Genomic DNA, 26,843 nt, shown 5'->3' on the forward strand with positions numbered 1-26,843 from the left:
TTACAGGAGCACTGTTGTACAAGCATATAAGGTCCACTGTTGACTGAAAGGTCATTATGCTATACATGACTGTATACACCATGTTTTTTCCTATAAGTACAGACCTATGATACAGTTTAATGTATAAGTTAGGCATAAAGATTAACAGCAATAACTGGTAAGAAAATAGAATAAGTATAACAATATGCCAGCATCACTACTCTTGTGCTTTAGGGCCATTAAATAAAATAATGGTTACTTGAATACAAGCACTGCAATAGTGCAACCAAGATGGCTGCCAAGTGCCTAAAGCGTAAGGTAGTATAGACAGCCTGGAGGTGCTGGACAAAGGGATGATTCATGGCCTGGGAGGAACGCTGTAAGATTTCCAGGCTACTCAGAAAGGCACAGAATCAAACATGTATCAATTGTTTATTTCTGGACAATATTTTAAATAAAACACCAATATGTGACAAATGAATTTAACCAACATTCCTAGCTGTATTTCTTTCCCAAAGTGTACCAGTACTAAAGCTCTTTCACTTTTTGTTTTTTTCATTTTCTTCCCCCCATGCTCAAAGCAAGAGGTCTAAGAATTCTGTGGGTTTTTCCTCTAGTGTCAGCATAGTAGTCATGGCCTTTCAAGGGTCTGGTGTTCTAGCCACATTCCACTAAAGTTTTATTGAAAACCTCACAAATAAAACTAGCTTCTCCTAGGTTTTCCTGTGATCATTTAGTTTAAAGAAATTAAAGGTCTGAGGAAAGCAAAGGCCAGGTTTTGGGGTAAACCACCTGGGTGGAAAACTGGGCTGGTGCAAGGTAGTTTTCCAATATGCTGTGCCCTGCGGCAGGGTAGTTTTCAATAAATGTTAAGTAGAGAATATTTAAATAGCACCCAATTTACTTTTTATTCTCATAAAAATGGAAGGATGAAAGAGATGAAAATACAGATATGGTTCCATAAAAAGCCACAGCTGAGCGAAGAGCAGTGAGGAAACCCATGGAGGTTACCTGAAGTATGTATTACACAGCTTGCGATGAGAAAATGCTTCACGACTTTTCCTACTCTCAGCTATTCCTAGCTTTATTAAACAACCTGGTACCCTAGCAAAAGACACTACCTGCTTCCACCAGGAAATCTTTTGTGCAGTGGTTACTTGCAGAATCATCCAACGCTTAGGTCTACTGGGCTTACTTTTAAGAATGCTCTGCTTCAGGGCTGGGCAAAGTTACTCTGCTAAGTAAAATGTAAGATAAGGTTTTAAGTATTTTTTTTTATGGAGAGGGCAAATATGTTTGATTTATTTAAAGCTTTGAGATGATCATCTAAAGTTCTTCAATGAATCAATTGATGGGGTAATGCAGAGGATATCTCACGAGGTGACATGTAATACCTGATTTGGAGCTCAAGGTGTTGACACCAATCCTAACTAAAGGAAACTGCTATGTGAGCCAATAAATGATGAAGAATGAAATTAAGGGCAGCTCTGAAAGGCATATATCTCAATCCCCAAAGGTTGCCTCAAATAGTAATTACTGATGCTCGAAAGCATTTGCCCTATGTTCTACAATGAAAAAAACACTTTAAAGCCATCCCATGTTATTTCCTTACTTTAGTTTCAATAGAAAAGGTTTTTTTTATTCCGTTATACAAGATGAAAAAGTTATAGAGATCTGCTATTAAAAAAAAAAAAAAAACTTAAAAAACAAAGCAGAAAACTATATCTTAGTTACTCCTTGGTCAAGGCCTCCCCTCTTAAAAGCCTGAAATGAAACTCTCAGCATCTTTGCTGACATGAGTATGTGGGTGGGGAGGTGGAATGGGAAAGAGGACATCAGGCCCACCCAACTCTTGGAATTTTTACAGAAAAGACAAAACTTTCCAAGTGAAATAGTCATTTTGGTAAATGAAACCATTTGTAACTTTAGAGAAGGTTTTTCTTTTATTCCAACGTGTCATAAGAAAAATCCACACTCTACTTCTAATAGGCTATAAAGCTTTGGTTTAAAGATGGGTCAACAAGAGCTAAAACCACTAATGTCATACTTGGCGAAGGAAGAGTGGAGGGTAGTGACGTCCCAACACTTCCAGAATCCCAATGAAAAGTCTCACCCAGGCAAAAGACTATCTGCCAAATTTATGCCAAGAACAAAGTTTTATAGCTAAGTTTAAATCTTTTGTATATTTAGGGTCTGTTATAAAAATAGTAACATTTTCTGCATCCTTGAGGGAACCTTTCCCTTATAGAGATGAAACAGGATTATCAAAATAGGAAAACAGATGCTGTGAGGGAGAGATAGAAACAGGACAAGCTGAAACAGAGACAGACAAAAAAGACCATGAAAGACAGACAAAGGCAGTAAGACAGAGTGAAAAACACTTATAAACAATCAGTCTGACATGCTCAGGAGAGTAATCTGTTCCTCTGGCAAACCAAAAAGCTTCATTTCTTTGCCTTTTTAGGCTGAGCAAAATGTATTTACATGTAAAAACAAATATAACTAAAGTTAAATCCATTTGGGAAGCAGTATTTTGAGGTTCTTTTTTTTAAGAGGAGGCTTAGGGAGTTAATTTCATTCCTTATTCCCAACCAAAAACTCCCATGAACTGGTTAATTTCAGGTCAGTATGAGTTCCTGGAGTTCAAGAGTAAAAATGCCAACATATTCCTTACTAAAGCCACAGTGATGAATACTTTTCCCTTAAACAATTCTCAGAGCTGCCTCAGACTACTGCAAATGTATCCAAATGACAGAGGATCACAGATTTTAGAATCAGAAGAGTGTTTGAGCATTTAATATACAAACTTATTACAAGAGTCAACTGAGGATTAGAAGACACTGACACTGTTGTGTCTCTATTATACCAGCATAACCTAAGAATGGAAGAACTGAAGGGTAGGGATGGGGGTGCAAGATAATAATTTCTGGGATTTAGATTCTTGTCTGAAATATCAGAATATAATTTGTTATTGGAATGTATCTTCATACCAAAGTACATTATAGAAAAACACAGGCTCTGGAATCAGACTGCTATGGGGATTTGACCTGGAATCTACATATTTCAGTCTGTTTTCTCAACTATAAAATGGGGACAATAGTATATCCTATTTCCTTAGGATGATTACCTATCTCCTTAGGACATCCCACAGCCTCATACATTATAATACACATGAAGAGCAAAACTAAAACTTTGGGACAGACAAAAAGAAACTCTTTTATGGAAAGAAGGTAAGGTGGTGAAAACTGACATTTAATCAATCATTGTTATGTACCTGAACTATGGCCAGAAGATTTACAAATGTTGTATCTATTAATTTTTACAATATTGGAGACAGATGTTCCTATACTCTTCTTATGGACAAAGAAACTCAAGGTTATATACCCAGCCAGCTACAGAAATGGGAATCAAACCTACACCTGACCACAAAGTTCATGCACTTGCATTACACACCTGTCTATTCAAACAATTTATCAAAAATCTGCTTTAACAATGAGCTATGTAAAACATGTTCATGACAAAAAAATTCAGACACTGCCAAAGTTGGGATGTAGTATACAATACGTAATTTCTCTGAATCACACCTTCTTCTGAAAAAATGGAAATTATAACAGTGCTTTTACCTCATAAGAGTTTGTGAAGAACACAGATGATAATGCATGTGGAATGCTTAGCATAGTGTATTCAGCAACCAAATGTCACCTAAAACCAAGATTAATTCATTATATATAATTTTAATATGCATATGAGAGAAACTCTATGAGTTGCATATGATTCAGGATTTAAGTACAGATGTTAAGTATCCTATTTATTTAACTTTTAATTCCACAATTTTTCAAGAATAAACCTCTCCAAATAGGCTTCCTTCATGAAAACAGATGCATACGATTCAAAATTATATCAGCTTACATTAATTTTCATGAGCACAACCTCAATATAATTTTGTCTCAGCCAAGGCCATCTACTAATGTACATAGAGCTGTTTTTGTGAATGTTAATAGCATTGCATTCGGGAGGTTCCTTAGTAATTTCTTATTTTTACTCTTGAGACCACATGTGCTAAAGTAAACTATACTGAGCCATTCATAGCAGGAACTGATAAAGGCATCATCCCACAGCCTTTCAATTTATTAGTATTTTTATCATATCAACTAACTAGAAGGCAAAACTTGGTTACCATTTTGCAGATGAATACACAGAGGCAGAAAATGGGCCAGTTAAAGGCAATGCAGTCCCCACGCATTAATGGGTATAGTTTCATATCTGTGCTTCCTTAAATTTATTAAAAAGCCAAAGATTATTCTGAAATTGAGGTGGGGAGGTATTTCTGAATACATCACACAAGACAAACCAGAATTTTAAAATGTGAAAACACAAGTTAAGAGGATGAGAGCTGAACAGCTCTTATAAGTTTGAAAGTGGCTAAGAGCTCTTAGATCTTTATAGTAATAAATATTATAGTGTACAATGGTCCATTGGGAATCCTCACTCATATGTTATTCCATGATTGAAGATCAAGGTGTCAGGTCCATTTAGAATCAGTGTATTTTGGGTGTGTTTTAAGCTTTAATCCATATTTTGAAAAAGCAATTAGCAATATTTCTAAGGGAAATATAATCACTTTGCTAACCTTGCACTCCCACACCCCCTGGTATAGACTGAACTGTGAATTTCAAACACTGGTATTCCTTTAGTTTGAATTTTCCCATAAGCATATGAAAAAGAAATGTATCCTTAGCCAATCACCATTCTTAAGTGGAAAGCCTTTTTCAGCTTAAGAAACCATTACCTGATTGACAGTGGCTTTCCTAGCTGAAAATAACTGTTTGCTACTTAAAGGGTGTCTGTGAGATGCAGGTATACTTAGGTGAGCCTTGAATATAACAGTTTTCCATCATCAAAATCTCATCTGAGAGGTTTTGTCAATGGTCTCTTAAAATAGAGGTGCCATTCCAGAATGGAGGTGATGTATTTTGTGACCTCTATGATACAATAGTATATGATAAAAAGAATAAATATAAATAGTTCCTAGGTCACATACATGTCCTGATGATTATATGAATGAAATCAAGGTTGGCTGAGAGGGTCCTGGGAAAAGTGAAGTTTTCAGATTCACACCTTTGCTCTACCATCTACTAGCTGTGTGACAGTAGACAAGTTATTGAAATCATTTAACCTCACAGTTGTTGAAAAAAAATCTAAAAAGTACACTGTTAAGAACAGAGTTTAATTTATGTTTGCATGGATAATGCATATCCGTGTTCTAATGATCTCCAATGGAAAGACGGTCTCCATGTCACTTCTGCTTCCTAGCCACAAAGTTTCTCTTTGAGAAGGTAATTATTGTTTCCAGGCAAACGCAAGAACTTGGTTTCAATGTTCCATGATGAAATGTTGAATTCATTAACATTTGTTGAGTGCCTATTATGTGTCAGAACCATTCAGGGAGCTACGGGGAATACAAAGATGAGCTGATAGTCTAGAATGAAAAACAATATCCAGCTAATTTTAATATGAGATTGTAAACATAACAGTAAAAGTTTAAGAACAGAAGAGAAAGTAATTAACTTAATCAACGGGGTGGGCTGGAATAAGAGTAAGATGAAGAAGACGTTTCAAGAGAAATGAAAAGTTTCAGGCGCCTTTGCTCTACCATCTGTAGTTCTCTCTGGCTTAGGCCATGTGATTCAAGAACTGGGCCCCTCTCATGGCTATATAAACTCTAATTTGAGGTACTGACTCAAGACTGAATTTCTAACAGAGGAAAAGTAAAAGGCAGCCCAAATAGAAGGTCAAAGGGTTTGCTATGTCCTCTTTAGGTAGAGAAAAATAGAAGAGTAAATGGATTCTGTTCCCAATCTTACAAGCATTCATTTGAGAACTACATAAACTCATCTAAAGAAGGGAAAACTAACTGGGGAGTTCAACTAAGTAGCGTTCTCTACAATCTTAACATTGAGCATTTATAGGATAACGGTTGCCTTTCCAAATACTGTAGAACACCAAAGTAAAATAGGTTTAAGACTCGAGATGCCATTTCACACAACGGAAGTCAATTCTACCACTTTCTTGTAGCTGTCTAGAGCATAAGTACAAGTAACTAAACTGTAATGACACTACTAAAATTTTGAAATTCTTCAACAAAATGTTTTGGCATAATGGAACTTAAGCTCAGATCTCCATACGCCAATATCCTGTGCCCAAAATGGGCTAGCTTCAAAGGCAGCCCAAAATATCCCTAAAATTACGAGTGAAATTTAACCTATTATGAACAGAAAGCAAAAGCATGTCCATTCTTTTCAGTACATGTTTACCACAGATCCCAGAAAGCAGGACTTTGTTATAGTTAATGCTTTATAAAGATATTCTTAAAACAAAAATTTCCATGCTAAGTCTAATAGAACAAAAGCTTGTATCAAAGATAAGAAACATTCTGCTTTAACATAATGCTGCTTTAAAATAATAACATAAAAGATAATTTGAAATGCTATGTAAAATATTTCAGTTGATCACACAATTGACCATAGGCCTAAACAAAGGAATAGTGATCATAACATAAGGGCAAACCTAATAATTGAGGACCATGTTGAAGTCAGGTAATGAAGATAAAGACCCAGCATTACATTATTTCTGAACACTGACAGAAAAAAATTTTTAAAAATTAAAAAAAAAGACTCAGCTTTATCAACTTTATATCATTTTATGACATATTTAAAGCCTTATGTTTTATAAGAAATCAACAATGGTTATCATTGTTGATTATCATTGACTATCATTATTAATCAGATATCAACAAATATTGATTATCTGCTTTGTGGAAGGTACCAATACCAGGCAGAGAGAGAAACAAAGACAGCCCTTGTTCTTAAAGAGTCCTTATTATAAGCCATTACTTTTCCCCTTTGTTCCAAGTATACCACATATAGGGGAATCCAGTAACAATGCCATCCAGGGGTATCTTAAGTCAAGCAGTAACAAGCAGTAACAGAGCAATCAGGATCCACACCTACTATTAAGGTGTTTCATCCTTCCACTTTTACCATTTTCATTTGGCAACAAAATCTTGATCCCAATAACCTAAAAACACTTAGAGACGTAAGAACTGCTATCAGTATCATCTCCTTCTACTCACTCTTGCTCATGGATCACAGATGCCATAAAATCTGCTCATCTAACTCCTTTCTGCAGCATACCACTTAATTGCTGGAAAAGCTGAAACTCAAATGTGTTATTATTTAAATCCAGGCCTCACTTCAAATTCAGGTATTTGAGTTTTGGAAAAAATCCTCCCCCAAATTCTACTCTGGTATTAGAAAAATCCCAATTATAAGTCACAGAATATTAAAGTCACAACATTTGCAAAATATCAGGATCACTTCAGGGGTGAGATTTGAACTTCAGAACCCAAAACCAAAAATACAATGTTCTAATCCTATAATATCACTCTCTTCTGTGATGATTGTGAAAGCTTCTTAAACATTAAGAACAGAAAGAGGGAGAAAACCTCTCTTTTTCTCCTCTCCAGGCACAACTTAGTCCCAATGTTCTGAATATAAGCATTTTCTCTTACAACAAGCTACCTTCAAAATGTCCAAATAATTACAGGTTCAGGTCAAGAACTCCAGATCATATTGATTACATCTCTAGGCAAGAAGGACCCTCCAGCACCATTTATATCCACTATAACAGGGGCAGCTTTTAAGGATCTGTGACACTAAGAATTTTCTGCCCTATCAATGCCAGGAATGGAAAGCCAATGACCAGTCAGGCCTGTCAGTTGTTGCCTAAAGCAATAGGGACAAGCTGGGAATTCATCATACTGGAACGTCATCTGTCAGCTGCATTCACACATTTTCACCACCTGAATAGTTGATTCTCTTCAACTCCCACATGGCTCATTTCAGCATACAGTGTTTTGAAATGAATATTTGATTAGTCAGGGTAGAAAGAGGTTTGGACTTATCTAAGGTGTCACCATAATGCACTTTAAGTAATTTTAAGTATCAGGAGCTAGGTGTCCTAGGTCTTGTTCTTTGAATATTGCTAAAATGCACCTGTGATCCTAATTCAAGAAGATTAAATGAGATGAGACATGTGGCAAGACCTAGTACAGTGTTGGGCACCCAGCCGTTTATAAATTAATACTGGTTTCCCATCTCTTTTACTTCTGTCTACTGAAAAATATCCTGAAGATTTCTCATAGAGCTCTTGATTATTCAGAGACAGGGATCTCACACTGCCAAGGAAACTTAAAAATCACCCTGCTACTTGTCCAATTTCTTGTTTATCAAAAGCCGAAACCATCATCCAAATATAAATCTAAGAACTAAAGAAACAGAGTAGGCTTCTTCAAATTCCTTATGTTTAGATCTGAACAGTTTGATTATAATATGCCTAGTTATGGTTTTCTTTGTGTTTCTTAATATCACACTCACTGTACATCGAGTTTCTTAAAACTTTGGCTTATGTCTTTCATTAATTTTGGAAAATTCTCAACCCTTCATGTATTTCTTTTGCCATATTCTCTCCTGTTCTTCCATATATGTGAAATAATTACACAGATATTAGGCAGTTTGATATTGCTATAGTTTGATATACCACTCACACTGAGTCCTATTTTATTTTATTATTTCTCTCTCTCTGCTTCAGTTTTGATAAATTTTTACTTATCAAACATTATACTTAATAGTGAAATAATAAACCCTTCCTCCTAGGGTTCAAAAGAAAACAAGAATATTCAATACCATAATTTCTTTTTTTAAATTGAGACAGAGTCTCGAGTGCAATGGCACAATCTCGGCTCACTGCAACCTCCGGCTCCTGGGTTCAAGGGATTCTCCTGCCTCAGCCTCCCAAGTAGCTGGGATTATAGGGACCTGCCACCAGGCCCAGCTAATTATTGTACTTTTTAATAGAGACAGGGTTTCGCCATGTTGGCCAGACTGGTCTCAAATTCCTGACCTCAGGTGATCGATCCACCTGCCTCAGCCTCCCAAAGTGCTGGGATTATAGGTGTGAACCCCCATGCCCAGTCTTCAATATTATAATTTCTATTCAAAATCGTAGTGGAGGTTTAAGCAAGTGTAATATGGGAGAAAGATAAATATAAAGATTAAAAATAAATAAAACCATCTTTATTTGCAGATGACATGATTACATAGTAGAAAATCCAAGGGATTCTATTAGAATATTAAATGAATTTGGAAAAGTTGCTGGATATAAGTTCACTTTTTGTTTTGTGACAGGGTCTCCCCTCTGCAAGAGTGCAGTGGTGCAGTCTTGGCTCACTCTAGCCTCCATCTCCTGGGTTCAAGCGATCCTCTCACCTCAGCCTCCCAGGTAGCTGGGACTACAGGCACATGCCACCACACTCAGCTAATTATTAAATTGTTTTGTAGAGATGAGGTCTCACTATATTGTCCAGGCTGGGAAACAAGTTTATTATACAGAAAAATATTTTATTCTATATACTATAAAGAAAACTGAAAAGTGAAATAAAATGTACTACAGTTACTATCATCAACACATAATAATAGAAAGAAAGAAATTTTATATAAGATGTATAAGACTTCTACATTGAAACTTACCTAGGAGAAATTAAAGAAGGCTTAAATAAGTGAAAAGCCATAAAAGTTTATGTTTTGCCTGTAATCTCAGCTACTCAGGAGGCTGCATAAGAATTGCTTGAACCCTGGAGGTGAAGGTTGCAATGAACCTATATCGCACTACTGAACTCCAACCTGGGCAACAGAGTAAGACCCTGTCTCAAAAGAAAAAAAAAACTTTATGTTTTGGAAGATTCAGCATTTTTAAGATGTCAATACTTCCAAATTTGATATACAGATTCAATGAAATCCCAATCAAATCTCATCTGAATTTCTGCAGAAATAAACATGCTGCTTATTTAATATATGTGTGTATGAGAATATGCATACCAGTGGTTTTCAAATATTTTTCAATTCAAGATCCCAGTGTGCATAAAAAACTCAGGTCCTGGCCAGGCATGGTGGCTAATGCCTGTAATCCCAGCACGCTGGGAAGCAAAGCGGGGAGGATCACTTGAGTTCAGAAGTTGGAGACCAACCTGGCCAACATTGTGAAACCCCGTCTCTACTAAAAATACAAATATTAGCCAGGCATGGTGGCGCGTACCTGTAATCCCAGCTACCCGGGAGGCTGAGGCAGGAAAATTGCTTGAACCCAGGAGGCAGAGGTTGCACTGAACCAAGATTGCACCACTGCACTCCAGCCTGGGTGACAGAGCCAGATTCCGTCTCAAAAAAACAAACGACAATGACAAAAAAAAAACCCCAGGACCCCAAAGATCATTGGTTTATATGTGCTATATCTATCAACATTTAATACAATTATGTTTCAACTAATTTAAAAACAATAATAAAGCCTATAAACATAAATGACATTCTATATAAAAATATTGTCTATCAAAAATAGTGAGAAAAGTAACGTTTTTCCGAGAAAACTCTCTAACAGACAACGGCTAGATTCTCATATCTGCTATTGCATTCAATCTGTTCTGATATGCTGTTTTGGTTGACATACATGAAGAAAAGTTGGCCTCACTCAAATATGTAACTGTTAAAAAATAAAGTATATTAATAGCATTTTCAGGTTCTGGGGATGTTCTTCCTTGATATGACCCTTAACAAATTAGCTGCAATGCAGAATCTGAAACCATATCAATTAACTTTCATATTCTATTATATTAAAATCCTTTGTCCTATCTTGCACTTGGAATGAGTCCTTTGCTCATGCATAATTTTGAACAACATGAAATTGGTCATTTGGAAAATGTATCAAATGCTGACATATTTTATAATCCATTATGTAAAAAATCATATTAGTTAATATCACTGTTTATTTCATGAGAAATATCTTTAAAAATTGGGACCCTGTTAAGCAGACAGTAGTGGATACAAGATTCTCAAATTTCTAATTTTCAACTGAAAGCTAGAATTTAATTATTGGTAATAAATATTGTTATTTTTCTTCAAAGTGACAGGCTTTGCTTATTTTTGAGAAAATTTCTGCCAAATGCCCATGTCTGAATAAACATAGTTTGTTTTATTCAGATAAAACGGTATTCCATGAAAACAGGTGCTAGTTCAGTTTACAAATCACAATAGCTTTTCCTCAAGAACATTGTGCATTCATTCCCATTTGATATATAGAATATTAAGAAGTTACACAAGGATCAAAACTTAATAAAATTAAAATTGATGATTTTTACTGCTTCAAAGATATTCTTAGGTGAATACAGCTAAAAAAAAGAAGAAATCTAAGTAGGTAGCAGAGGCTACTAGCATAGTTTGGTGCCATTGACTTTACTATTATGAGAGGCCACCAGTTTTATCCACAACTGCTTCTGCACCATCTGTACTAAATGTCACCAGAGTAGAAAAAAGAAAGGCAAATAATAACTTTGTGCTAATATAAAAATAATTTTGCTATAATCCCAGCACTTTGGGAGGCCGAGGCGGGTGGATCACAGGGTCAAGAGATCGAGACCATCCTGGTCAACAAGGTGAAACCCCGTCTCTACTAAAAATACAAAAATTAGCTGGGCATGGTGGTGCATGCCCGTAGTCCCAGTTACTCGGGAGGCTGAGGCAGGAGAACTGTTTGAACCAGGAGGCAGAGGTTGCGGTGAGCTGAGATCATGCCATTGCACTCCAGCCTGGGTAGCAAGTGAAACTCCATCTCAAAAATAATAATAATAATAATAATAATAATAATTTTGACTTAATAGACCGCTTGAAAGTGTCTTGGGAATTTCCAGAGTTCTGCGGACCACACTTTGAGGAACCACTGGTATGTTCATACAAATGCACGTATGTGTAAATGCAAAGGCTCTAGAATAGCCAAGATAACCAGAAAGAAAAACAAAAGTGAGGCCTTAAAATTTGAGACCTCAAAACTTACTAAGCAGCTACAGTAATCAAGATAGTACAATATGGGTAAGACAGCTATATAAATCAATGTAACAGAATAAAGAACTCAAGAAAAAAATAAAATTTTAAAAAAGACATCAGTGCAATTCATTAAAGGAAAGGAATATCTTTTTGATAAACAGTGTGGGAGCAACTGGGTATCTATATAGAAGAAACTAAACAACTTGATCCCTGCCTTACATCATCTCATATACACACACACACACACACACACACACACACACACATATATTTTTTTTAGACAAGGTCTTGCTCTGCCACCTAGGCTGGAGTTCAGTGGCACAATCACAGCTCACTGCGGCCTCAGCCTCCCAGGCTCAAGTGATCTTCCTACCTCAGCCTCCTAAGTAGCTGGGACTAGAGGTGTGCACCACCATGTCTGGATAATTTTTCTATTTTTGTAGAGACAGGGTTTTGCTATGTTGCCCACACTGGTTTCAAACTCCTGAGCTCAAGCAACCTGCCCACTTGGGCCTCCCAAAGTGGGATTATAGGCATGAGCCACCATGCCTAACCACTCACAATAAAAAAATAATTTGAAAAAGATCGTAGTCCTAAATGTGAAGGCTAAAGAGATACAATTTCTAGAGAAGAGTATCACTCAAGACTGGTGGGGCTGGGCATGGTGGCTCATGCCTGTAATCCCAGCACTTTGGGAGGCCAAGGCAGGCATATTACCTGATGTCAGGAGTTCAAGACCAGCCTGGCCAACATGGTGAAACTTCATCTCTACTAAAAATACAAAAAATTAGCTGGGCCTGGTGGTGTGCACCTACAGTCCCAGCTACTTGGGAGGCTGAGGTAAGAGAATCGCTGTGAACCTGGGAGGCAGAGGTTGCAGTGAACTGAGATCACACCACTGCAATCTAGCCTGGGTGACAGAGTGAGACTCCATCTCAAAAAATAAAAAAAAACACTGGACAAAAGATCATATCTTGTTTTTGAAAACATAAAAGGAAAAAACAATGAAAAAATTAGACTTCTGCTTGTCAAAAGACACCATTAAGAAAGTGAAAAGGCAATTAACAGAAAGAAAATATTTGCAATGCATATATATCACAAAAGACCTATATCCAGAATATTTAAAGAACACTTGATATTCAGTAAAGACAACCTATCTAATAAAAATCAGTGAGTTAACTAGGACATTACAAAAGATGATCCAAATGGCCAATGAGTATATTAAAGGTGCTCAATATCATTACTCATCAGAGAAAAGCAAATTAAAACCACAGTTCACATCCACTAGAATGGTTAAAATAAAGATCAATGATATAAAATGTTGATCAGAATGTAGAGCAGCTGGAATGCTCATGTATTGCTGATAAGAATGCAAAATGGTACAATCATTTTGGAACACATGTTGGTAGCTCCTAATAAAGTTAAACATATGCCTAATTTGTGATCCAGCAATTCCAGTACTAGGAATATGTCCAAAGGAAGTGTATGCATATGTCAACTAGAGAGACAGAGAGACAAAGGGAGAGACAGAGAGACAGAGACTTGTAAAAAAAAAATGTTTATAGCAGCTTTATTCCTAATAGCCAAAAGCTGGAAACAACAGAATAATGGATAAATAAGCTGTGGTATATTTGCAGAATGGAACAGTACATTGCAATATTAAAAATGAACTAGTGATACATGTAATACCTGGGTAAATAGCAAGCAAATTAAGTTGAGCAAAAGAGCTCAGATACAAAAGCAGAGATACAAGATGATTCCAAATATATGAAGTTTAATATAGGCAAAGCTAATCTGTGATGATAAAAGTAGTTACCTCTAGGTCACAGGTAGTATTAACTGGAAGGAGCATAAGAAACTTTCTGTGTTGATGGAAATATTCTATGTTTTTATGTGACTGGTGGTTACCTGAGTATAAAAATTCATCAAGCTGTATGATTAAAATATGTGCATTTTTGCTATACCTAAATTATATCCTGATTTTAAAAACATCTTCAGAGGTGCTTGAAAGTACAGCTTCATCCGTGTTTCAAGCTGAAAGGAGCTCTGCTGAGACTAAAACTAAAGATCCATAAAGTAGTGGTCATTATTCCTTCCTTAACACCAAGCTTCCAGAACAAGACTTTTCTCTGGAACGACTATTTTCATTTTGATTATTTACTTTAGCCTTTTTGTGACAGTTCTCAACAATATCCAGGGGGAATATCAGGAGCTCTGGTTCTGACTAGTTGACCGAGTGGAGTCCCAGGCTGCTCTTTAATTGCCCACTGGGCTTACTATTCAATGGAGAGGGGCTCTTTGTTTGTTTCTAAGTTTATAGATGGCACCTATAAGCATAAGCCTCTCAGGCTCTTGCACACAGTTTAAAATAGTGTGGCACTAACAGTTTGACACTCATGTCACTAAGACAAATGGAATTCCGGGTTCAGACTTAAACAAATTCTAATAGTGCCCCCAACCTTGTTCCCTAGCCACCATAGTCTGATGCAACAAACTACATAAACAGTCCAATCCTATATGAGAGACGGAGTAAAGGCACAGAAGCGAAAAGTTGGGTCTTTGGTCAAAAAGTTCCACGTAAATATGTGGAACCCTAGCATATCAACAGTGAGAAGAACTGCACCAATTCCGTCTCAAAATTCTGAGGCAAGATTTAAAGTTATGTCAAGGACCTGGTGCTTGCAATATAGAAAGCATAGGCAAGCTTTTAGTTGACACAAAGATTTATTCAAAGAAGCAATGTGTCATCAGAAGACACTTTCCCAACAGCTTCTACTTCTGTTTACTGTTTCTTCATCTTCAAATGGGGCTATCATTTTTTTCTTAATTGTGCTGAACTAAAATTTTCCTCATTGTTAACTTGACTTTGATCTTCTAACATCCTATAAATATTAGAAGAATAAGAGGAATGTTTGAATCAGAAGAGGAGAAATGCAGCTAAGCATTTGCCTTGTGGGCAAATAAGGTTTTTTCCTACATTCTTAATCTCTAAAACTTAATTTTGATTTTATACAGACAGTAGATAGTTGAAAGATTAGAATTAATTCAATGTATATACTTCCCATCATTTAATATTTGAGTTTGAATATTTTTCCCCTCTGAGGGATTGTTCACAGGTCAGGGCTGAGCCTTCTTTTAATTTCATTCTTATTCTTACTTAATCCTCTTACAGATCCCACGCAAGCTTTCAATACCCAAGGTACATGCCTGGAGTTTTCATCACTTTATAATCACCAAGAATATCTAAAACTCTGTTAATTGAATATCACATCATTTATTCAAAAAAATCTTAATATTTCTGAAGAACTTTATATCCAGGAGTTACTTTAGGAAATAATTTGAACACACCCCTTCCAAAAAAGGTAGAAAAAAAAAAGTTTTGCATAGGGACTTTTCTCTCTTTTTTTGTCAAGTAAAACCCAAAGCAAATGCATGCATAGGGACTCTTAATCTTCTTTTACTGATGTAGAAGTGAATGGCATGGTAGGAGAATGACTTGACTTGAAGGTTTTAGCAAAAGTTCAAGACCATGATTATAAAGTCATGGCTTTTTTCACTGAGTTCTAGCTTTGAGATCATGGAGCTATGTGCCCACACCACTGTAGACCGAACAGGGTCTCTCACAAATCTCTTTATTTTTACCATCAGCATCTCTGTGCCTCTGATAGCCTTTAAGATATAATATCTAAGTCTGCCTCAGACTGAAATGGTAACTGTTGATTCAGTGAAATATAATCTTAGAATACTCTTCCCCCAGTGCATGAACAAAATCCCTAAATGATAAAAGCATGCCTCTGTAAGAAGGTCCTTCCAGCATAGATTTGACTGCAAGACAAAATATCTAATCACACTTCTCTAGTACTATTTGTTTTTATGAAGGTGATGTACCTAATGCCAAATACATAAAGTAGGCATAAATGATTATTACAAAATCAATCAAATGAAACTAGTTTGGAATTTTAAGTGCATAATTTTCTTCAATAAACAAGTTATCTTGATAGTGGGAAAAATTAGGTGCTCAAAATTTATCTCCTAAATTAATTATTTTTATTACTTCAATTGTACAACAGAAGTAGTATTTCTCTTGAGTCAAGACCAACAAAAAACACAAAGTCTGCAACTTTGTCCCTATTTACTGAAATGCTTGATGTAACACTAATACCTTATGATCCAAGCCTGCTCAGAAGGATAAGAAGTCATTTTACTTATCTGCCACAACTGACCTTCTCACACTACCACCATCTTCCTCAGGCATGTAGACAAATGCTGCTTCCACCACACTTGATAACTTTATAAAATTTTTTCTTTATTAGAGTTTGATAAAGATGTCTGCTCTGCATATAAGTCAGGCATAAGTTTGTCTTTCAATCTCAGCTATCTGAGTTCTTTGTTAGTAAATATCAACCTCCACAGTACAACTACAAATCAGGACAAACAAACTCAGGGTGAACGAAATCTTTCTAGGCTCTTTGATTTGATGATGCAGAAGCAAGGAAAGCTTCTTTAGTAGGTGCAGCCTTCAAGTTTTGGAACAAGAACAGTCACCAATCTGGAAAACAAAGTTCCAACGAGACATTGACAGCTATCTTTCTTTCTCTTTAGAGGTCCTACACCTTCATCAAAAGAAGGGCACATCTTATAAGGTACAAACGATGGGAAGAAATTCTTAGCTATCTAGCCAAAATGAACATACAGAAAAAAAATGAATAAATTGATGCAGTGCTTTGGCTAGAAATACTATCAGTGATTCACAGACACTGTTGTTCATTAGCTGGTCATGGGAAAAAGTGAGCAACTGCCTCAAATCCCATTTGTTCCGGCAAGCCTGTGTCTTAGGTTAAAAATCTTCTAATGTGTCCATTTCCAGAATGATCTCCTCAGCCAAGAAGGGAATATCTTACAATTATTTAACTGCCTCCCCTCAACAACCAAATTTTAGGGAGGATGGTTTTGTTTTGTTTTGTCTTTTTGAGACAGTCTTGCTCTGTCGCCCAGGCTGGAGTGCATTGGCACAATCTCAGCTTACTGCAACCTCCACATCCTGGGTTCAAGCGATTCTCGTGCCTCAGCCTTCTGAGTAGCTGGGATTACAGGCACATGAAACTACGCCCAGCTAATTTTTTTATTTTTAGTAGAGACAGGGTTTCACCATGTTGGCCAGGCTGGTCTCAAACTCCTGATCTTTAGTGATCCATTCTCCTCGGCCTCTCAAAGTGCTGGGATTATAGGCATGAGCCACTGCGCCATGTTGGGATGGTGCTGTTTGAATCGCCAAAGACAAGATGTGATGGGAATAACATCTATTCATCAAGCAGTTATTGAACTGCTGAAAATTGAAACTACTCTATATGTATTTTATAGAGAGACAGTAAGAAGCTAGTTCATAGGTGTCTAAAGGCATAGAATTTACCCTGTGTGTAAATCACCAAGGTTAATAATTTAAAAATATGTATCTTATGCAATGTGTTTCTTTGCAAAAGAGTAAAGCAGAGATTACCAGATGATTAAGAAATTGTGAAAAAAAACCATTACATGGTAAAAGTGGCACACTCTGCTCATCTCTTTTAGTTTCAATGGAATAACACTGTTAGATTAATACAAATATCTAAAAAATAAACTGCAGACCCAAGATTTAAATAAAATATTTTCACTTTAAAAACTGTTATAATTGTCAAAGGATTTAATTATATCACATTAAATTCTGCATCTGTTAAAAAAGTAAGTACATGAAAAATAATGATACCACCACAAGGTTAGACAGAGCAAGAGCTGTCACTAAAATAGAGGGTTAAGTGTAACATGTGCCATAGGAATAATTTAAAAGCCAATACATGAAGTCATATAAAATGCTTGAAGATAATACAAAGCAATGAAGACCAATAGAAGATGTGCCACCCTGGTCATATCTCTAAGTAACAGGCAATGAAACCTCCAGATAAGGATCTTCCCAGTGTGCAGCTGACTCCAATGCATGGATCATAATCAGAGGCACACTTCCTGGTTCAGGAGCAATTATAAAAATTTATTAGCCTCTTTTTAACAGAAGAATCTACAACAAAATTTTCCCATAAATTTGTTTCCATAAAGAACTGAAATCATTTAGCCACAATCTTGTTAGACTTGCTACCTTGATTTTTGTTAGCCTAGATGTTGTTTTCCACAGACATACAAAGTAATTCTGTTGAAACAAACCGTTGGTGCTATTAGATAAAGTGGATGAACATTCCACAACAAAATATTATTCACTCAAAAAATGTGTTAACGTACATTTTTCATTAAAAAGGGAGCCAAACCTTGAAGGTAGCTGAAGAGAGAATTACTCATAAAAGTCCAGTTCTTTATCTATGGGGCTTCTTTAGCTCAAAGTTAAAGAAAGCAGCACATATGTTTCACTGTTTTGGCTGTCTTTCAGAAACGTACCATGGCTTCCTGAAATGAAAATAAGCCTAGAAATATAATAATAAAGCTTAGCCATCAAGAAGTTCTTTCCTACTCAAAAGATTGGTACTTTCAGGCAGAGAGGTTCAATGTGATAGAACAATATTCTGCAAACTCAGAGAGTGTATCTCTGACGCAAATTACGTAATCTTAGGACTACTTACAAATCAGATTATTTACATATAGGCTCTAATTCCTTATTCAAAAATCAACTTAAAAACTCTTCTTGCAAAAGGATTTAAATAAAGTTCATTGAAGCTCCTCCCATGTTGCATGAGATGACTTTATATACAGCTAAGATTGCTACATGATAAATACGGAGTGTTGGCTAGGCGCAGTGGGTCACACATGTAATCCCAGCACTTTGGGAGGCTAAGGCGGGTAGATCACCTGAGGTCAGGAGTTCGAGACCAGCCTGACAAACAGGGTGAAACATCCATCTCTACTAAACATACAAAAATTAGCCAGGCATGGTGGCAGGTGCCTGGCCCAGCTACTCCGGAGGTTGGGACAGGAGAATTGCTTGAACCCAGGAGACGGAGGTTGCAGTGAACTGAGATTGTGCCACTGCACTCCAACCTGGACAACAGAGCAAGACTCGGTCTCAAAAAAAAAAAAAAAGGAAAAGAAAATGAGTGTTACCTCAGAATATAGTATTGAATATGTTCACTTTTAATAACACAAGGTAACTGCTTTGGCAGCCTGTGTTCCGAGTGGCTAGTCACTTGACAATAAAACATCACTAATCTGGTAGTTTAAGAAGGTTTAAAAAGCCCAATCAAGGCCTACTCTTGTACTCTTGAATAAAATACTTCAGGTTAAAATCTGTAACATTTCCAGGATTCACAATTGTAAATGATCATTCCAAATGAGCACATCTCTTAGCATTCTCAGAATGTGACTATAAGAAAGATTTATTGTTTAAGTTTCTATCTCGATATCTCATTCAACACAGGGAAGCAATGATAGAGACTCTACACATTTCCATGCTCATTTCCAGGGGACAACCATGGTTGCTAAGTTTAAGCATTAGGAACAAGTATGAGTCCTCTAAAGTAAGAGTCTACATTAAAAATGAAGGCACAGCCCTAGACGGGGCAGCTTAGTAAGATGCAGGGTACAATCCACTAACCAAAAAATCAGAAAGTTAAGAATATGTATAAAACCTATTAGCTTTGAAACTTTAAAATGTATCCACAGACAGAAACTTTGGTCATTTTAAAATGACCTTCACAAATCAGTTTTGTATTTGTTTCCATTTTCTTTCACAGTTTAAGCCTCAATCAAATCAGCAGTCTCTAGGGATTTTGAAATCGCCATAGATTAAAATCCTCTCTGACTCAACTGTTTGACTAATGCCGAGTATTTAATAATTCTACTTGAGAGAGAATTTTTGGACAAAATCCTGCTGTGCACTGTCTTCAGATGCTCCCCAGCTGCACTTGAAAGCAGGGCATCACTGTCCTTATTTTATCACTCGACTCAGAGATGAGAAAATGTATCACTACAGACAGTTCTACTATTTAGTAGGCCTGGCGGAAAACAGTTTTAAAATACTAATGGAGCAACTATCACCTACAAAGGCAAAGGTCTGCTCCTCTGTACTAATAATATGTATTCATAGATCGTTTCCAAGGATAAGAAATTAATAACTGTGATAGACCAGAGTTAAGTTAATGGATTTCTAAACTTCATGCTTTTGATAATAAAATCATTTAAGCTATAGCACTTGGACTGTCTCTGCTTCCACAGATTAGGCACTTTGATACTCAACAGGTTGAGTAAATTGAATCCATATATTGTATTTACGTTCTCTGTCAAGGTTGCTTCTCCAAATTTCAGTGATCAAAGGCAAAACAGTCATCAACCCTGTAGCCTTCAATATTATGTTCATTACATTTAATCAAGTGCCAACTCCACTGCATCTTTCACCAATCTTAGGAATGCTTAAAAGCACGGCATTGTTCAGCAACAAATATAGGCACAGTACTGCATTAAAATGCATAAACACCACAAAACAAAAAAATAAAGAAGAAAGCAAATAAATGTCACCCTCTACATTGTATGAGAAAATTAGTTAAAAAGCACAGGACTGCCCAATGAACATTTGAGAGGTGGTTTTCTACCTGAGGCAGCATCAATCACTGTGGAAACTCCCCTTCGATCAGAGACTGGACGGGATGACCCTGGCATGCTGACTGGGTCAGAGCGGACTGGCTGGATCCTGCAATGCAATTGAATTTAATTCATATATGTTACTGGCATCAAAACTGTCACTTGCTACAAAAGACCTTAAATCAGGGATGTTGGAGTAGCACAATCCATTAAAGAACCATCCATCCTAAAACAAGACAAACAGGGGAGCTGTAGTCCCTAATTGCTGCACAAGGATAAGGCACTACAAACATTCTCTACACTCCAGACCCCTTCTAACTTATCTGTGTGTGTTATTCCACAGATTTTTAAGGAAGGGACTGAAAAGCTAACATTAATGTGAAGGGATACAATTTGGCATTTCCAAGGGACACACATGAAGAGTTTTGAGAATCCTGAAATTCATGAATAGCACCATAGCTATTAATGTGTTCCATAAAAGGCAGCAATATGTAATTCAAAATTTGTAATTCAAAATCCTTAATGAAAGATACTTTACATCTGACAGGAAGCATAGGATAACAAAGGTGTACTGTAGCTGGGGGAGGGGGCGCTAGCTAGGGTCACTACTAACTGAGCTACCTTTATAAAATTACCAACTAGCATATAAGAATCAATGAGAACCTCAGTAAATGTGCAAATTACTACATACAATTTAAAGTATAATAAACATTCAACCTGGCTAACATGGTAAAACCCTGTCTCTACTAAAAATGCAAAAAAATTAGTCAAGCGTGGTGACACGCGCCTGTAGTTCCAGCTGCTTGGGAGGCTGAGGCAGGAGAATCACTTGAACCTGGAAGGCAGAGGTTGCAGTGAGCTAAGATTGGGTAACTGCACTCCAGCCTGGGCAAGAGAGTGAGACTCCATCTCAAAAAAAAATAATAATAATAATAATAATAAACATATAAATGCTGAGTGTCTCTTTCTAGCTGCATTAGAATAAATTCTATCAACACAAAAATATCTGGAAGATTAAAAGATCTGAAAGTCCCAGGCAACTTAGAAAAACAAAAACTTATTTCAACAATATATGCATGCATTTCTGGTAATTCATTCATACAGTAAGTATTTACTGAATATTAACTGCATGTCAGAATTACTATGGGAACAAGCAGAAACAAAACAAAACACCGACCAATGTCTATATGTACGACACAGCACATGAAATTCATGACAATGCAAAATAAAACTAAAGCGTAAATACAAATGACATACATAATAAAAGCTCAGATTGAGGAGATAGGGGAATACATTAAGGGTCGACATCAGATAGAGATCTTGTAGAGCTGAAACAGGAATTAGGTCTGTATATAGGAATAGTATATGCATAATGAAGAGGACCAAGAATTGGCCTTTACTCACAGGACTGCAACATGCAGAAACGTAGATCAGTGACTAAATATGATAAAGTCAGGGCATCTTCAAGTACATGATATGGCTGAAGTGTAGAGTTCATAAAGGGTATTGGGGGAAGATAAAAAGTTGATAAGAAACGTGGGGCAAATGACAGAAGCCTGAAATGTCAAGTATGAATTGCAGACTAGTTATGAAACTAGTTTGAATGCATGTGTTTGTTGTGAGGAAGAAAAAAAAAACGGGGAGAGGTATAGCATGATCTAGTACCAGAAGGTGAAAATAGAGACAAGGAGCTGGGCTAGAGCAATTATAAATGAGAATGAGGAGAATTTCAATAGTTAGATTTCTAACTGGATGCTGGGTGAGAAATGGTGGTACTAAAAAGGACTTAAAATTGATGAGAGTTAAATCTAAATTTCCCATAAAAACTGTGCTGTAGGGTCTTAGCCAAGGTCCCAACCAAGTTTACCTGCTGAAAATTTAAAATATAAATTATAGATGCAATTTAATAGAAATTTATGAACCTGCTGCTCAATACAAAGGTTTCCAAAGTTATATGCGTCCAGTAAACAGGATAATATTCTAATCAAATATAAACAGTTTAAAGTCATTTCGGTTTTTTTAAAAATTGAGGGAGTTATTTAGTATTATTAACAAAGGGAAAGTCCCTGAGGAAAATTCTTAAGGATTCTGAAAACGTAGCTACATCTACCTTTTTTTTTTTTTTTCTAAGATGGAGTCTCACTCTGTTGCCAGGCTGGAGTGCATTAGCACAACCTCAGTTCATTGCAACCTCTGCCTCCTGGGTTCAAGTGATTCTCTTGCCTCAGCCTCCCAGGTAGCTGGGACTACAGGTGTGCGCCACCACACCAGGCTAATTTTTTGTATTTTAGTAGAGACGGGGTTTCACCATGTTGGCCAGGATGGTCTCAGGATGGTCTTGATCTCCTGACCTTGTGATCCGCCTGCCTCAGCCTTCCAAAGTGCTGGGATTACAGGCATGAGCCACCTCGCCTGGCACTATATCTACTTTTAAAAGAAGGGAGTTAGAAAGATCTTAATAGAAGAACTGTATCTGAGGAAAAGAGTAACAAAGAAAGCTGAAGGAGGCCACAAAACAATGGGGCAGAGACCTCCTAAGAAAAGAGCTTTATAGTAGCAGCTAGTCAGTAACTAGAAAAAAATGAGACAGTGTCTTGTGCATGGTTTTGCAAAGAAACTAAATGTGTTACCTAGTTGTAAAGAGAATAAATTGGTTAGTTATTTTAAATGCTTTATTATTAACATTTAAATAACCAAATGACTATTGTAAACACAAGTATATTGAATCACTAAGTTGAGGACTGAAAAGAATTGACTACCATGGCTTGAGGTCCTAATCTAGACCATATTTTATCATTAGCACCACCGAAGATTGGTCTTACACTCTCACTGTATTCTGTCATTATTACCTGACATCTTGGTCAAAAAATGTCATCTTTAGAAAGCTGGAGGAATTATGCTGGAACAAAAAACCAAAAATGTAGAGAAGAAAGAAACAAAACACAAAGCAGACTAAACAAATGAAAAATACTAAACAAGGTGTTGAAAGGAGATGCATTCATCTTTATGAATCCTTCTTTAAGAAGATATATCAGTCAGGGGAAAGCAAAAATTTTAAAAGGGACACCAGTTAGGAGTCTGTGAGACATTGCTAGGGTGCTGGCATTGGGAATGGAGAGGAGTGGAAGGTTTCTAGATGTATTTTGAACAGAAATGACATAAGTTGGTAAAGAATTAGATGTGGCAGGTGTGAAAGGAGAGATTTCAAGAGTCATTTAAAGAGATGAGGCCGGGCGCCATGGTTCATGCCTGTAATCCCAGCACTTTGGGAGGCAGAGGCAGGCAGATCACCTGAGGTCATGAGTTCAAGACCAGACTGGCCAACATAGTGAAACTCCAGCTCTACTAAAAATACAAAAATTAGCCAGGCATGGTGGTGTGTGCCTGTAATCCCAGTTACTTGGGAGGTTGAGGTAGGAGAACTGCTTGAATCTGGGAGGCAGATGTTGCAGTGAACTGAGATTGCACCATGGCACTCTACCCTGGGGTGACAAAGTGAGACTCAGTCTCAAAAAAATTAAAATACTCATGCCTGTAATCCCAGCACTTTGGGATGATGAGGTGGGAGGATCACTTGAGGTCAAGAGTTCAAGACCAGCCTGGCCAACATGCTGAAACCCCATCTATACTAAAAATACAATAAATTTGGGAGGCCGAGGTGGGTGGACCACAGGGTCAAGAGATCGAGACCATACTGGTCGACATGGTGAAACCCCGTCTCTACTAAAAAAAAAAAAAAAAAAAAAAATTAGCTGGATGTGGTGACATGGCGCCTGTAGTCCCAGCTCCTTGGGAGTGTGAGGCAGGAGAACTGCCTGCACCTGGGAGGCAGAGGTTGCAGTGAGCAGAGATCACACCACTGCACTCCAGCCTGGGTGACAGAGTGAGACCCTGTCTCAAAAAATAAAATAAAATAGAATAAAAAATAAATAAAATAAAGAGATGAGAAAGAATGGGGTGAGAACAGGATTAGGGAATGAGATGAAGAGTTGCAATTCAGACCAAAGTAGGCAACTGGCCATACTCTAGGAATATCTCCTGGCACTTAGTAGAGTCCCTGATAGTTACTCAATAAATATGTGTCATATTTTCTAAACAGATATATCAGGCATAATTCAACTTTGCAATTTTTGTTTTGTAATAAAAATTTATTATTGCTACTGACAAAAAGAAGACAAAAACATATTTCCACTATTTTTTTTAAAGGTGTGCAAGAAAGAGGTCAGAGGGTGTTTTACATTCAAGATACACTACAGAATTTTTTTTAAAGAGAAGACAAGAAAAGGGAGATTGTATTATATTAGACTGAGTCCTTCATTATCTGTTGTACCCTAATGTGTCAAGTCTTGATATAACAAATTAAACTGCTAAGCAGACTTAAGACTGCAAGTCAAAACTGTCTGAGTTGCAATAACAAAAATAAGCTAAAAATAAAAAGCATAATTTGTACAACTGTACTAGGATTCCTACAAGTAAGGATGAGAGAACATGTATTATAAAAATAATATATGTATATAACTGGATTTATACCAACATTTTTCCATTCAAAAACTTTTTATAATCGAAAAGAAGGAAGATACAGGATTAGATAAAAATCACAGATGAAATTTAATTGAAAGGTGATGCCAACTTCAGAAAGATCAAGAAAAGAGTACATAATCAGACTTCAAGCAGTTAGAAATATGAGCAAAGCATCAAAAAGTGGAATTGCTTGAAAAATGCCGTGAGTATTAGATTTAGGGAAAATATAATCTGAAAAACAAATATTTATTTCATGTAATGTAATCCCACATACATCCTATATACCATCCCAAGTCATGACAGTGAATCACATGCAACAGTACATGTGGACTACAACATGATACTGTGTCAAAAGGGGAAATGTAAATATTATGTATGATGTTCATTTCACATGAACATATCAATCCTTTCATTCAAATCACTCCCTAGTTCCCATTTCCTACCTGAGACTGTTAAGATCAAGATCATCTGTATCAAAATCCAAAAGAGGCTGTGGCGTGTCACTTGGACCATGAGACTGCAACACAGATGAACTGGATGAGATGACTGTGGTTTGGCCTGAGGGGTGGATGGTTTTGAACTGGAACTGTGGACCCATCCACAGACGTCTGTGGGGTCCAGTGTGTGTTACAATTTCAACCTGAAACAGAGTAGCAATGATGATTTAAATGGATTATGATCTCAATTTGAGAGCCTTTCACAATCCCCCATTCTTCCTCTCAATACCCACATTCTTCAAGAACCCCATGTTAAAGTGGGAAAGGGATAGGGCACCCATGATTAAAAGGTAATAATAATCACAGACAATGCAGACACTCAAAATATCCCTCTACTGGTTTTCAACAACATAAACAAAAAAATACATTTTGTGTACATATACATACACAGACACACATGCATACCTCACACCATATACAACACAAAAATCATAAGAAAGTAAAAGAACCAGTTGCTTGCCTCATGTAACTAGTGTCAGCTCCCTAGGGTATATCTTTTCATTTACTCTAGACAGTACTTACCATGTTGTAGGCACTCACTGAATACTACATCTATTAATCCACAGATTAAAAGTAATTCCTTCACTGAGGATCAAGCTCATGACAAATGTGAACCTGTTCTTGAACTACCTAAGGAAAAGTAAAGGTCTGAAATAATGTTAATGCCCAAAGTCACTTTCTTTCCATAATAAAATACTATTATATTTACGATACTGTCCTAATATTCCCCCAATCCACTTTTAAATGAAAAAAATTATGATATATTTTCTCTCAAACTAGATATTTGTATTCCAAATATCATTAATTAGTGTGTTTTCTCAACTGCCACAAATACTGACACAGGCATTTTATGTGCTACAAAACAGAAATACCAAAATACTTTGTGAATTTCACACTCAATTGAGGGGTTAGGGAATGTTCCCAATATTTTATTAGACATTATAAAGTCAAAGAAGTGGGTGGAAGACACTGGGAAAAGCCTGAAAATATACGTATTACATGATTTTTTACAAATAAGCAACTCGAATGAGAGATTAAATAGGCAAACTAGTTTAAATGTCTTGTCATTGCTACATCCATGCCTCTGCAAATACTTTATGTAATTGCCTCTGCAAATACTTTATGTAATTGACTTCCCATGTGCCTTATTTTTGTCCTGAGTTCTTTTATATTTAATCACATTTCTCTGATTGTGGTGATTAATTCTTAACAAAACATAACTGAAAAGGTTCACAGAGTGTAGCTCTGTGTTTGTGAGTCCAAAAGGGCAAAATCATCATGGTCTTTGGAACAATATTCACATTCCCACTAATCACAGGGAGAAAAATGCTCAGATTGAGGATAGTGATTTCTGATTCAAGTA

General features: G+C 36.6%; 1 protein-coding gene across 7 annotated transcripts in view; it reads right to left on the reverse strand.

The window, feature by feature from the left end:
• Positions 1–26,843, reverse strand: part of BCAS3 (BCAS3 microtubule associated cell migration factor) — a 695,431-nt gene that overhangs the window by 277,184 nt on the left and 391,404 nt on the right. For all 7 annotated transcript variants that reach the window (XM_064378433.1, XM_064378430.1, XM_064378431.1 and 4 more), the window contains 2 exons: positions 25,427–25,623; positions 20,474–20,571 (listed from right to left, as the gene is read on the reverse strand). In XM_064378433.1, the coding sequence (XP_064234503.1) occupies positions 20,474–20,571; positions 25,427–25,623 (295 nt within the window). The remainder of the gene's footprint in view (positions 1–20,473; positions 20,572–25,426; positions 25,624–26,843) is intronic.

Source organism: Aotus nancymaae, unplaced genomic scaffold, assembly GCF_030222135.1.
Source record: "Aotus nancymaae isolate 86718 unplaced genomic scaffold, 86718_ANA_hifiasm-v0.15.2.pri h1tg000018l, whole genome shotgun sequence".
Classification (NCBI taxonomy): domain Eukaryota; kingdom Metazoa; phylum Chordata; class Mammalia; order Primates; family Aotidae; genus Aotus; species Aotus nancymaae.